The 13997-nt window shown below is 43.0% G+C and overlaps 1 protein-coding gene across 24 annotated transcripts in view; it reads left to right on the top strand.

The window, feature by feature from the left end:
• CACNA1D (calcium voltage-gated channel subunit alpha1 D) overlaps positions 1–13997 on the top strand; it is a 167501-nt gene that overhangs the window by 19686 nt on the left and 133818 nt on the right. For 15 of the 24 annotated variants that reach the window (XM_085516467.1, XM_085516457.1, XM_085516451.1 and 12 more), the window contains exons 1-3: positions 9894–10509; positions 11064–11382; positions 13056–13161. In XM_085516467.1, the coding sequence (XP_085372593.1) occupies positions 10452–10509; positions 11064–11382; positions 13056–13161 (483 nt within the window). In that variant the 5' untranslated portion in view covers positions 9894–10451. Of the gene's footprint in view, positions 1–8598; positions 9102–9893; positions 10510–11063; positions 11383–13055; positions 13162–13997 lie in introns of those variants that run through there. The other 9 variants (XM_015875173.3, XM_015875165.3, XM_015875158.3 and 6 more) reach the window with 3 other exon arrangements.

Here is a 13997-nt window from a genome sequence, read left to right as displayed (position 1 = left end):
AAGAAAACATTCAGCTATGGCTTGTTCCCCAGTAAGAGCTGCTCAGTGGGGAGATGGCATGGTGGAAAGAGGTACTTGACAGATGTCTTCCCATTCTAGCAACCCAGGACTACAGCTAGGGACTGGTCTAATACCTAACATACATTAATTTACCTTGCAGACTCCTTTAATATATACTTGACTGTGAGACGCTATGAAACTGTGTCATTAGCCTGGGATCTCCTTGGCAAAGGTCACAATCAATTGTATTTCCATTCAGAACATCATGTACTGAATGCTGCAGCAGTTGTCAGGTAACTCTGAAACATCAAGACTTTAAAAATAGTGAGACAAAGTCTTTGCTGGAAGTTTTTAATAATAGTGTATGGAATGTTTAAACTCTGAGTTTGTTATCAAAGTTGAGCTGGAATTTCTGAGGGAATTTCTATGTAACATACCAGGTGCGGCTGTAACACGGCCACATGGTGTGACTTTAGAATCTGATATGGTATGCATAAGGATCTCTGACATAATTCATATTGCTAGGTGCTTGTATTGCCCCTCAGGGGGCATACTAAATATTTCTCTCTCTTCAAGCGTTCTTTTACCCATCATATAATATACACAAAGCAGGTCCAAATGTGCTATGATGAAGGAGAGCCCTTAAACCTAAGTAGGCTTAATCTTAAATTGAACTTCTGAGTGAAATTAACTGTTTAGTTTGTTAACAATTTTACAAACTTGGTATGAGACAAAAGGAAGCAGTCTGTATCTGTAAAGAGCTATAATATGCCCATTAATAAGCTTGATCACTGGCCTTTCTGCAGAATGCAACAAAAAACCTGTATACTAAACTGTCAAGAGGACAAAAACAAATTCTGAGCTTGTACTCTGTATCATTGTCTGCTGTTTTTGTTTGTTTTGTTTTAGTTTTTAAATTGTGCATTTTTATGCAACAGCAAACACAGATTATGCCTTAGTAATTTTTAAGTCTTTGGCATCTGTCCCTTTGCTTTTATTCACATATTTTCATAGCCATAAACTCTACTTTCTTGTTTGATGACGCAAACCTTTCAGATGCAGAAATGGATAAAAATCCTGCTGAGTTTAGTGAGAGTCATTTTCAGGAATAATCCTTTTATTTGACAGGAAAGAACGACCCCAGGCAAAAAAAAAAAAAAAAAAAAAAGAAAAAAAAGAAAAAAAAAGCAGCATGAATATTAAATGACTGAAGATATTAGTGTCCAATGTTTTCATCTCTAGCTTTCCGCATAAAGAAGTGCTTGGAGAATTACTCTACAATAGCAAACTGGAGAAGCCCCAAGACATAATCCACTAGAGCCTCGGTTTTATTTTGCATGCATAATAGAGCTTTATTTTGTTTGAAATTGCAGAGTATGTTGACAGGTCTGTCAGCTGTCTCAAGCAGACATCCATAATGGGAGACACCCCCTCCAAAGGGAGCTGGCACCCTACAATGTGATGCCACTTCCACGGTCATTAAGAGAAGATGTACCCATGTTCAGAGCTATAACTGAACTGCGTCAGCATGCCAGCCATGTGGGTCAGGTGATTATTTTATTTCAGCATTAAGAGATTTGGCTGCACTGGCTTCTTTTTAGTTGATTTCAAGGACATCACAAGGAAGGAAAATGGTAATAGAACTTGCTAGCTATTTTAGAAATACTAACATGATACAGAACTGAAATGTTTCTGTTAACTTAAACACAGCATAGCACATTCTCACTTAATGTGTTTGGGCAATGCTGTCTCCAATGAAAGCAGAACAATCCAAAGTACCCTCAAGGAAATGAACCTTACTCTGTAAACACCTTATGATAATTTCACCTGCTAACTGAAAAGCATAAGAAGAGTCCACTGTATCCTGAAGCAATTTTATTTGCAGATTCTCTGATTGAAAGCTTCTGTGCTGTCTTGTCTGCTACTGACATGATCCTTCCATGCTTTTCTATAGGGATTTGCCTCCCTAGTCTATTAAACTGGTCTTTATGCTGTCCAGAGTTACGCACTGAAGTCTTATGATAAGAAAGGATATTTACTCTACTTCCCTAGTTATGCTTTTGTCCTGTCAGACTCTCTGAACTCCAGTGAAAGCACAGTTGTCAGAGGTCTAGCCTAACCATGGTTCTCTACTGTGATGAATGTGATCGTAAAGCCAAAGGACAAAGATTTTCAGTGAGGTAGAGATCTTGATATCCTACAGCACTGAGAGAGACAAGAAATGCAACCGGTAGATGTACCTAGATATCAATAAAAACAAAGACTGAACATACATATGAGACATTACTCTTAAAGGCAAATATGGAACATTTACATGAGACTCTCCATTCTACCTAGTGAGGTACTTAAAAGTAATTGCTGTACTGTTGAGAACATACCACACTTTCTAAAACATTTAACAACTGTAATTTTCTACTTCCATGAGTAACAGAGCTCATCGGACTGACTTCCCAGTATCAACTTATTTAAAAAACAAAACAAAAAACCCTGCAAGACCTTAAAACCTTTCTCAAGATTTGAAAATCTATACTTGCTTTTTACTTCACTTGGTTTTTTTCCTTTTTCTAACACAATTACTGTGACTCCTCCTTCATTTTAAAGAGCTCCGATTTTCTTATTAACTGCGGTTCCTCTTTCAGTGTGGGATGCCAACACCAACAAAGAGACAGGGCCACGTTTCCACCAGTAGGTATCAATTAGCACAGGCAGAAAGCCATCTTTCTACAGGAGTTAGCTCCTGTTTACTTAAAATCCTTTGCTCGTGCTTACTTCTAACCCTACTTAAAACATGTACAGGTAAATCTGGCATGCTTCTATTGCAGTAAAATGTTGTCTTCTTACAGAATAAGTTTGGAATATGTTTTGTTTTATCCACTGATAAATAAATAAATGGGATTTAATGATACATGTATTTACCCTTCGTGCTGTAAGTGCAGGCTGTCTCACACTACATGGTGCATATTCCTGTGAAAGGAAGAACTGATCATGTGGAACTGTGTCATGATGCAGCCCCAGAATGAAGTAGGGCATCTCTTGACCTTGGTGTGCTCAACCGTGCAGCTGTTGCCTTCTTCAAGAGCTGCTTTTCACAAAGAATGCCTTTGAAAGTCATTTAAAAAATCTATTTGGGAAAAATTCCACAGAGAATTTTGCTACATTTTAATTTTATTTTATTTTATCTTATTCCTGTATCTGGCAAAGAAAGAAACATCTTTTTTTGAACCCCAGGCAATGTGTTGTGTTTAGGAAGCGGAGCAGAGACTGGAAAATCTGAGAATTTGATTTCACTCTGTATGTTGCTGTGTGTCAAGAAGCCTGAATTTTCACTTCATCCCGGATCACTGTAAATGTCACTTTCTTAATATTTAATTCAGGGCTAATAAGTTTTACTTGTACTGGCAAAAATACTTCCAGATACCATCAGAAGTAAAGTTGGTTTAAAAGTAAAAGATAAGTTTACATTTCTGCTACCACAGGGAGAAAGCAAAAGGACTTTGTATCAACAGCCAGGATTCACGCCCAAAAGCACATCTTCACCTGGTTGGGCTTGGGGTGGGAGCACCTTGGAGCAGCACTTTGGGTGGCTCCTCTGGGCACTGGGGTGAGGCTGCAGAGGATGAGGTGCCCAGTGAAGTTGGCACAGCCAACCCAAATGCTGCTCCTCCCCTGTTGTTGGCTGTTATCTCCTGCAGCCACCATGGGAGAGCCCCCCTCAGATGTGTTTTCTTCTATCGAAACCCTGCACAGTTTTTAGCAGCCTCCAGAGTGGAGTTTTGAAGACCCATCATCAGAACTCCCTGCAGAAGCTGCAGCATGGCTTGTATTTATCAAAGTTATTTGTTTGCATGAGGCACATGTGCTGATACTGTGAGTCATCTGTCCATTTCACAGTGGCATTTTCAAGCGCAATTATGTGTAGAGGAATTTTTTTGGTAGCTGTCTATGTTGCCCATCTGTGAAATCATCATTTTACTGAGCGCTAAAAATAGAGATGAAACTCTTCTGAGAAAATTCTGAATCTACTTAAATGACAGTTTGAAATGTGTTCATGCAGTCAACAGTTTAAATATTTTCTATCCTAAATATGGGTACTCTAAATTTAAGGTGATGTAGTCCTGCTGTCACAACTTCACCTTGCTAGCAAAGTGATATAGTTGGAAACAGTTTCTGACCAGCATTCCTGTCCACTGCCCACCAGAGCCAATTTGCACTGGCCTGAGATGACCAGGACTGGTGTAGGAACGTGAGGAAGGTGGATAACACACAGGGTGGGAAGCATCAATAATGGGGAATCACCAGAGGGAAATAAAGTGATGTGACAGTAGAAAAGAGGAAAGAGGGAAAGAAGGCTAGCAAGAAATGAAGCTTTCAGACAAGGAGTAAGAGAAGAGCCAGAACTTCAGAGTGACTCTAGTCCTGATCAAATGTTCAAAGCAGTTAACAAAAAGTGGTGGTAAACTTTAGAAATAGTGAAGATCATAGGTAAAGGAGAGAACTGCTGGAAGAAAATAAATACAGTTGAGTAATTGCACCCTAACTGAAGCCAAGGAATCTAATTAGTCAGGAAAACACATTTCATTACATTCTTAGTAATGTGTTTTGAGGGGAAAAAAAAAAAAAGCTGAATTTTAAATTGAACAGATTCTCAGTGTGTTCAGAGCGTATTAGACCTTATTCCTGTGTAGAATGGAAAGGAAAAATACAGTTTCAGTGATGTATACATTAGAGCATTTAATCCCAAATCGTTTACAATTGGCCCCTAGTGTCTGGGTGCCGTTATATGAAGAGAATATGGGAATAACAAAACGGGGCTCCTGATACGTTGGTGAGCTCCAATGGAGATCTATGGCTTCTTGTTGGCCTGCAGTCAACAAGACGTGCTTGGGGCTGATACTCAGCCAAACAAATGAAAAGAGTTTGTGCAACCCCTGCCTTTCCTCCTTCCCTTTCTCCCTCCTTCTCTGCTTCTGTACAAGTTTTTATAATTATACATGCATATATATACTTTTTTTCTTTCACAAATTTTCAGCTAGATCTCCTGCTAGACTGCTTAGTGTAACTCACCTCATTTACATTTAGCTTTCAGAAACGTGTATTTTTTGTGAGTTTATATGCAAACGATGAGGCTTTGCTGTGGTAGGTTTCTTGTTTTTTGATTATTTATTTATTGGAGGGAAGAATTCTAAATAAGACAAAAAATAGTCAGGATTATATTCTGTATTGGGATACTCTGCTCACCCAAACTGATACAAATGAGTACACAAAGACATAAAGGACTTTTGTAGAGGGCAATTCAAAATTTGATGTTACTTTCTCTTGGTAAACATTTTATGTTTTAAATCTTGAGTGTGGATACAGTCAATAAAATGGACATTTAAGCCACTCTCTCATCATCTTTATTATGTAGTGAATTCCTATATTTTAAAATCCCTACATGTACATTTTATCTATTTTTGAGATCCCAGTCAGTGGGATTTAGAAACATATGCTTTCTATAGTTTTCCACATAAACTACACTTGTAACAAAGTGCTATTTTAAGTTCCCTAGAGCTTGTTACTTGTACTGACATCAGAAAGATGATATTCACCAAGCTGATAGACAATATATGGATATACTGAAGTTTCCTCATGATCTTTTTTAGCAAACAGTTTGAAAAACATCTTCAAACCCAAACTGTGGCTCTACAATGCTTCAGGTGAGCAGAATGACAAGAGTACTTTCAGGCAGAAAGTAAAAGAGGCTGCAGGATGGGGCCCTGGGCAGCCTGTTCTCGTGGGGACAACCAGACACAGCAGGGCTGAGAGCTGGGAGGGATTTAGGAGCACTGCCAACCTGAGGTAATTAAAAGACAGCGTGTGCTAAGTTAGATGGAAGCACGTAATGTGGGTGAGAATGAATTCTACAACTGCTTGTTGTCAACGTGGCTGTCTTTCATTTATACATTCCTCCCATGTGTAAGGACAGTAACAAACAGGTCAGTATGCTAATAACTTCAGCAGAATTATTATGATAAGTAATGGATTAATGCGTGTGAGTTGCCTGCATGTTACAGGACTAGGCTGGTTCTGTTGCTTTATATTATTTTTCAGTTCTGCGTTTGTTATATAACTTCTTCCCACTATGGCAATTATATTCTGATTGGATCAGTCCCTTTCTGCAGTGAGCTGGTCCTGGTTCAGTAGGACTAGCCATGTGTGCTCCTAAATTCTGAATAGGCTTCTGCTCCTAAAATGTCCATAAAATGCTGCTTCTTGGCTCATCTGCTTCTCTTACAGAGAATGAGTCCCTGAAAGCAATAAATGTTATCAGAGGACAAATGATAATAACTGAATGGCAGTTCTGCAACAAATATGTGATAATAGAGAATGTATTTTCTTCCTGCCCTGCCATTCTTTGACTTGTACAGGAAATACACTGATAAGGGCATCACACTGAGCAGATGGCAGTTGAAGACGATCTAAAACATTAACATAATTCCAACCATTTCATTCAGGAATGAGTAAATAACATCCATGTGACATCAAAATGAAGCAGTGTTAGTGAAATAATCAAATATTAGTTTCCAGAAGAGAAGGGCATACAGCTGTGTAGAGAATTAATGGTTTCAGTAATTAGCACTTTTGTGATTAAACTGTATCAGTGTTCTTACAGACTTTCTCAAAACTCGCTAAAAGGACTTTCATTTTCATAATTATTATGAAAATATAGCAGATAATTTGATTATCTAGGAGTTACCTGCTATGTCTGTTGATAGTCTAGGGCTAGATAGCTTTTGAAATAAGCCTAAGTACTTGTTTGCAGATACAGACCAAGCGTGTAAAAGCATCTCTCTCTCATGGTTTTATTGGGAGTCTTTGGAGAGTATTTGTAGTTTCTGTTACATAGTGCTGTTCTCCTTTGTAAGGACAGGGGATTGGAAACCAGGCACTGGCAAGACCAGAACCCTGGGATTTGATGGACTTCTGCAGACTTCAGGCTTTTTCTTTGGGATGCTTTGTTTCTTTTAGATCTGGGCCTGAATACTGATGGATTTGCCAATAGCATCTTTGTGTTGAACTTCATAAGTCTCTTTTAAAACAACAATTAAGGGATCTGAGTCTACACCTGTAAGGGTCCCAGTGGCCAAGCAGGGTGTCTGCCTCCAGCATCCATAGCGCTGGCTAGGCAGCTCCACTCAGGATGCATCTGAAAATACACCAAGCATTTTTGACACCTGAATATCTATCTCTCAAGAGTAGAAGTCATCTTGCCTTTCATGGATGTCTAAGGGAGGTGCTTAAGAACAGAGACTATTATGTTTTTGTATGGAAACTGTTGAGTCACGGCCTGAACCACCTAAGGAAAGACTTTGTCAGTCCTGGGAGCACAAGTGAAGGCAAATCATGTGTGTGACCAAGAAGGATCTTTAGTTGGAGATTCCTCCTTTGTGGAGACTGGATCTTTGGAGATGGGTGAATCCACTCAAAAGGCTGGAGAAAACTGAGTCCCAGACCAAGGCTAACAAGTGGTCCGGAGATGGACATTTTCTCTCTCTGATGGGCACCAGAAGTGATAGTTTCCACCTAACAGGGCCTCCTATAAGACTGGAAGATATCAGAAGTATTAAGGTCTTCTTTCTTTTCTTCTTCTTTTTTTTTTTTTTTTCTTTTTCTTTTTTTTTTTTTTTTCCCTATGTCTTCTCTGTCATTGTTAATTAAGTAAGTTAATTGTGGATGAAGGATAGCCTGAAGATAAGATTGAGACATGGATAAGAAAGTGATGAAAGAGAGGGCTCATAGTTCTGCCAAATGGTTTCTTAATAAAATAGTGCCTTTATCACAGGGTCACACATGCTGTTTTAACAATGGTTTGTTCAGAATGAATATCCTGAAAATGATCTCAAAAAGTGAATCAGGAAGTCATCATTTCAGAGAAAACCACCTGGAACTCCGAAGTGTTCATTCTGTTTGGAATTCGTGTAATCCTTACTTGGTTTCATTATGTACTTATCCTGATGGCTGCGATATTGCCACTGGGAAAAGCATCACAGTAATTGGAGGTGCTGCCCTCACTGTTCCCAGTGCATCCCATGGCTACTCCAGTCATGTGCAACAGTGCACGTGATTGCTGCTTTGAGTCCAATGAAGGAAAAATAAGACCAAATGAAGGATTCTGGCATCTGATGTGAAATGCTGAGAATGGAAAAAAATGGAAAGACAAATGATTTTATTTTTTCTTTCATGAAACGCTGGGGTTGGCTTAGGATGGGAATGGAGCCATTGCAACAGGTCGAGGCGCTGAAGGTTTGAGGAACTGAGCGTTCACCGTATGCACGTGGGCACGAGAACCGAGCGGGGAGCTGTCCAGAGTGCGGGCTGCGCTCGCCACAAGGCGTGGGAGGGGCGACCCCGAACCCACCCTCGTTTCGGCGCTGACCCGGGCGTGCAGAGCCGTGCTGGCTACACGAGCTACACGAGCTCCAGGAGCGGGCGGCTGCGGGGCTGCGGTGTGCGGGGGCGCCGAGGGACGGACTCCGTGCCGGCGGCGGAGGGGTTAAGACGGCGGCGGTTCTATTTGCGGCCGCCGGAGCTCCGGGCGATTAGAGAGCGGCTCCGCTCCCCCGCCCGGCCCGACCGCTGGAGCGCGGCAGCAGCAGGTGGCGGCGGCAGCAGCGAAGAGGGAGTTAAGCCCGAGGTGGCGGCAGCGGCAGGAGGGGGCTGAGGAGGAGCGGCACCGGGAGGAGGGGGCTCGCGTAGCAGGCGGCGGCGGCGGCAGGAGGGGGGGGACCGACGAGCTGGCAGCGGCAGCCGGGTTGCTAGGGATGGAGAGATCCCGTGTCACCCGGATGTGAGTGTCATGTTGGCCCAAACTCGGAGGGATTTGGCAGCGGCGAAGCAGCGGCAGCAGCGGCTGGAGGAGGAGGAGCGGGAGCAGCCCCTCGCGCGTCGCTAGTCGCTACCATGGGGGTCGGGTAGCGGAGCGCAGGGCAGCGCGCACCTGGCTCGGGGCGGCAGGGGCCGTCTCGGCCCTGGCTTTTCTTTTTCTTTTTCCTCTCGCTCGCCGGAGAAAGTGGGAATCATGCAGCACCACCAGCAGCAGCAACACGAGCAGCACCCAGAAGGTAGGAGCGGAGCGGGCAGCAAGGGCAGCGGTGTGCCCGGGGCTGAGGGAGGGGGAGCGGGGGAGGATTTGCGAGGGATTTGGGAGACGGGGATTAGGGGAGGGAGGGAAAGCGTTGGGGCCGGGATGGGTTTGAGGCGGGGAGGGGGCGAGCGGCCGGGCTCGGGGAAGGGGCCGGGAGCGGGAAGGGCGCGGGGTGAGGTTCGGTGGGATGCGGGATGCTGCTCGGGGCCGGAGCTGAGGGCGAGCGGGGGGACGCGGCTCCGCTCGCTCCGCTCCGAACGGGGTGCGGGGGCGAAGCGCCGGCGGCTGCGGCTGGGGGCGGGCGGCTGAGGGGGCGCCGTGGGGCCGCGCCGGTCCCGTGCCGGCTCCGCACGTCCTCCCCTGCCGCGTTCGAACGATTCTCCCCCCCCCGCGCTTCCCCCGTATGAGCTGCGTGCCCGCCGGGGGCAGAGGTTCCCCGGGGAGCACGGCGCTCGGGCTTTGTTTCGCTCGCCAGCACCGATGAGGAGGATGACAGCTAGATGCGTCGATCGGCTGCTGGTTTGCGCCGAACCACGTTGCACGGCATCCCGGGGGGCAGGAGGAAGGCGGGGGAGATGCTGTCGAATTTCTTGAGAAAATTATAAAAAAAAAAAAAAAGAAAGGGGGGAACAGAAATCCTTTGCAAAATGTTGATATCGGCACCTCCGCCTCCGAGCATCCTTACCCCCACTCCCCCAGGCTCGGCGTTAGGGGCTGCCCGGCTCCCACCCCCACCACCACCCAGTGCCGGCCACGGCCCCTCGCTGACCCCGCCGCCCCGGGAGCCATCTTAGAGCCCCCGCGGCCGCCCCTCACGCAGCAGGGCCGGGCTCGGGCTCGCACACATCGACGCATGTTCAGGGCTCTCGCGTCGCTGCCGTTATCTCCGCTCCCACAGTCTGGGAAGGGAGGGCTGCGCTCCCTTCTTCGGCGAACGGCGGTCGCTGGGGAGTTATCTTCCCCTCCTGCCTGGGCAGATCCGTTCCGCTTGCCAGCCCTGATTCCCTGCGCGTGGATTGTGCCATCATTCCTCCATGTTCTGCCCACCCAGGCGTCTTCAAGTTTTGAATTTCACTTAGGAGCTGCTCCTTCCTACAGGTGCATGTAGGTGTCGGCTCTGCTGCTCTAGTCAGGAGCAGAGATCTGTGTGAGGAGGTGGCATTGTGCCTTCCTCGCTGCTATCTAAATAAAAAGAGCTCAAAAAACGTTGTTTAGAATGTACGATTTACGTAGTGAAACCTCGTGAAGAAGCAGGAAGAAACATTCCTTTGCATTGGTTTCACGTGTGTGTAACTCCACCATATCGACATATTTACCACCACGCAGTATGGGATTTTCACTTGTGGGAGGCATCCCTGCATTCTGCTGTGAGAATGCAGAACGAGGTGAGATTCGACTTGCTTGCAGGGTTTCTTTTTTTCTTTGGGAAGGTAGCATTGGTTGTTTTCTATTGAAAAACACACATAAATGACTGTTTGTCTGCTGAACACTGAGGTACCAGCAGCAGAGTTGGTCATTAGGAGGAGGTGTGCTTCGCTGGATAAACGTGGTGACAGGAAAGCTGCCATCGAGTCTGTAAGAAATGTAAAGTGGGAGACTCAAAATGCAAAGCGTTGGTAGAGCACTTGTCATGACATCGAGACTGGGCCTGACGTTACAGTGCTGACTGCTGAGCCTTTTTGGCTACTGTTCAATCACATGTATACATACGTATATATGTTCAATTACGTGTAAGTATATTTATTTGCCTACAGTCATATATATATGTGTATATATATATATATATACTGCAGAGCATGAGTGTATGCACATATATAGGCATCACACCATCAAGAGGTCTTAAAATAATCTTTTCATCGAAAACACGGTGACACATTATGGCATAAAATGTTATAAACAAGTTCTCTTTTTTTTCTCTCCTTTTCCTTTTCTCTCACAGAGGCGAACTATGCAAGTAGCACCAGAATTCCTCTCCCTGGTGACGGACCAACTACTCAGTCCAACAGTTCAGCACCATCCAAGCAAACTGTTCTGTCTTGGCAAGCTGCAATTGATGCTGCTAGACAAGCAAAGGCTGCCCAAAATATGAATACCACCACAGCCCAGCCTGTAGGATCTCTGTCCCAAAGAAAACGCCAGCAATATGCCAAGAGCAAAAAACAGGGTAATACATCTAATAGTCGGCCACCCCGTGCCCTTTTCTGTTTATCCCTCAACAACCCAATACGAAGAGCCTGCATTAGTCTAGTAGAATGGAAGTATCCTTTGATGCAGTTTCAGTTCATCTGTTTCTTGAGTTTTTTAGGTGTATCAAGACTGTCTTGCAAGTTCTCTGATAGCATCATAGCTAACACTGTACTTCACTTACCTGTGTGTAGCTCTCACTAACGTTAATAGTAGCTAGTTTTGTATAAATGGTTCTGATAGATAGGAGACCAGACACACCAGCTTCTCCTTGTGGTGATGTGCATGCTGGGAAGGACTGCTTTATCTTTGTCTCAGCACTTGTGATTTGAAAGTCTGCGGATTTCTTTGGAATAAGTAATATCATGCAGTTATGATATATTGTTTAATTCTCAAGAAAGAAGTTTGAAATAGAAGATAAAGGTTTGTTGAGGTACAAGGAGAAAAATGTTTGCCTGTTAGCCATGGCAACATTCCTGTAGCAGGAAATAGCTGTTCAAGAGAGTACATTACCAAAGTAAAGCTCATTTTCTTACTTTAAACAGAACACCCATCCTGGCAGTATGAAATGTTCCTCATTTATAGGGCTTGTTTTATTTTTTCAGTTCTTTGAACGTAATTAAAGATAGTGAAACAGATTCTACTTTCATTTTAAACTGGTAGAAGTCCAACTAATTTCAGTAAATTGGCCTCTCCTTGGCTAAGGTCAGTTAAATTAAATTGCTATGAGTCTGAAGTGGAATAACTCAGGGCTGAGTTGGTCCCAGTAGCACTATATCATAAAACAAGCTTGGAAGTCTTGCACTGATGTGGTTTGTTCATTTCAATCTGGAGAATGCTGTGTATTAAGATGGGCACTCTATTTTTTTTATATGTACAGTATAGTGGTTGTTGGCATTCCTAGGCTTTTATGGACATCAAAACAATCCTAGAGGTGACAAACTTTGTGGTGCCAACAAACAAAATTTAAAAGTACTTAATGGGCATGTGGGCTTAATAGGTGTTTTCTTCAGAGAAAAGTACATTGTAAACTGAGAAAAATATTCTTTGGAAGGAAGTAGGATTGTATTTGGTGCTCTGCCCTCAGTCTTTTATGGGAATTTTATGGTAAAGACCAAGAAGATAACAGAAAAAAATGGCAAATATCATAGCTAAGGTTCAAAGAATTCCGTTTTGAAATTCTAGAAGTGGTCTCATCTGGGTAATTCCATCTTTTTGAGTTATGAGGATGAAATTCCTGAGTAAATTCCTGAGTATGAATGTATGAATTTGAGGAAACGACCTTTTTTTCATCCACAAGAAATGTATTTCCAGGGTTCTACTACTTTTATCCAGAGGTGGTGTTAAAACTGCAGCTGTACTTCATGCTGCTTGTGCAAAAGCCTTGAGCCTGTATGGCTGCCAAACCAAGAGTAGAATGCCATTCTACTTACCCAAACTTTGATCTGCTCTGGCCAAAGCAAAACTGTTAAGGAGTTCCACTGTCAGAAACATGAAGAGTTCTCTGGCAGCAAGAGTAATAGTTTTCTTGCTTTTGTAAAGAGAAGGGGACATTGAGACGTTGTTGTGATGGAAGATGATGTGGTATGGTGATATAACCAATGGTGATTTGATGTTTGTCCCACTTAATAGTCTAAAGATTTCCTTAAAAGAAGAACTGTCTGTGAGGGTTGAAACAGAAAGGAGAGCAGGGCTTAAAAGTTTGTAGATACTCCGAATCCATTAATTCCTTAACAGGATTTTCCAGACCATTTGACATATTTATATTACTGTCTATTTTTGCCAATTGTGTGGCCTTAGCTGTTTACATCCCATTCCCAGAAGATGATTCTAATTCAACTAATCATAATTTGGTGAGTACTCTTGAGTTTTTGTTTTATATTGGTCTTGAAGTTTTATCTTGGCGGTCAAGATTAGCTGCTAGCGTTTAGGACGGTATTAAGTATAGTAATTTTAGTACAAAAAACAAATTGGTTTACAGTGGTACTCAAATAAAATGCGAGTTGGAATATGGGATTGCATTATTTTCAGTTTCAATATGTACTCTCAAATGTCATATCTTAAAATTATGTTTTCAGTGGTAAAACTCTTTGGAAGAGAACGTACCATAATGTTGTGCTCTGTCTGTGTATGTATTTGTGTGGTGTATGAACTTGTATTTGAACTCCTGTTGTTGCTGAGATGTCTGTTTCAATCCCTGTATGGTTTTACTGCTTTTCCTAGTTTATTTGTCTAATCTGTTCTCAATTTTTAACGCTGCTGTTTGAATGTCTGTTTTTAGCTGTTATTTTAGCTTTTATTGAAAGAGAATGGTGGAAAACTTTACAGCAAAGTGGTAAGAATATCAACGTGAATTCTAGAATCACTTCCGTTATAAGTTGTTTTGAAAAGGGATGATAACACAGTGGGTAGTTCATTTGCGGAGCTGTATTTCTTCAGCTGAAAACAGGATAGCAGTGTTGTACTCGAAAATGATTTAGTTGCTAGTCTCCAAGTCTTACAGGTACTATTACACACAAGGGTGATTAGAAATACATTGTCATGGTTTTGTTCATTCTAAACAGCATTTTGAAATAGTTAGCAGAGCTCTGTGGTCTTGGGAGTTCTGAAAGCCCGTGATTTGTTTTCTGGTATGGCAGGAAAGGGTGTCAGATCATTAAGCAGGTAATTTTGGATTGCTTTGGAAGGG

The sequence above is a fragment of the Coturnix japonica genome, chromosome 15 (genome assembly GCF_054131305.1).
Source record: "Coturnix japonica strain WE chromosome 15, WE-NBRP24, whole genome shotgun sequence".
In the NCBI taxonomy this organism is placed as follows: Eukaryota; Metazoa; Chordata; class Aves; order Galliformes; family Phasianidae; genus Coturnix; species Coturnix japonica.
This window is presented reverse-complemented; position numbering and strand designations above follow the sequence as displayed.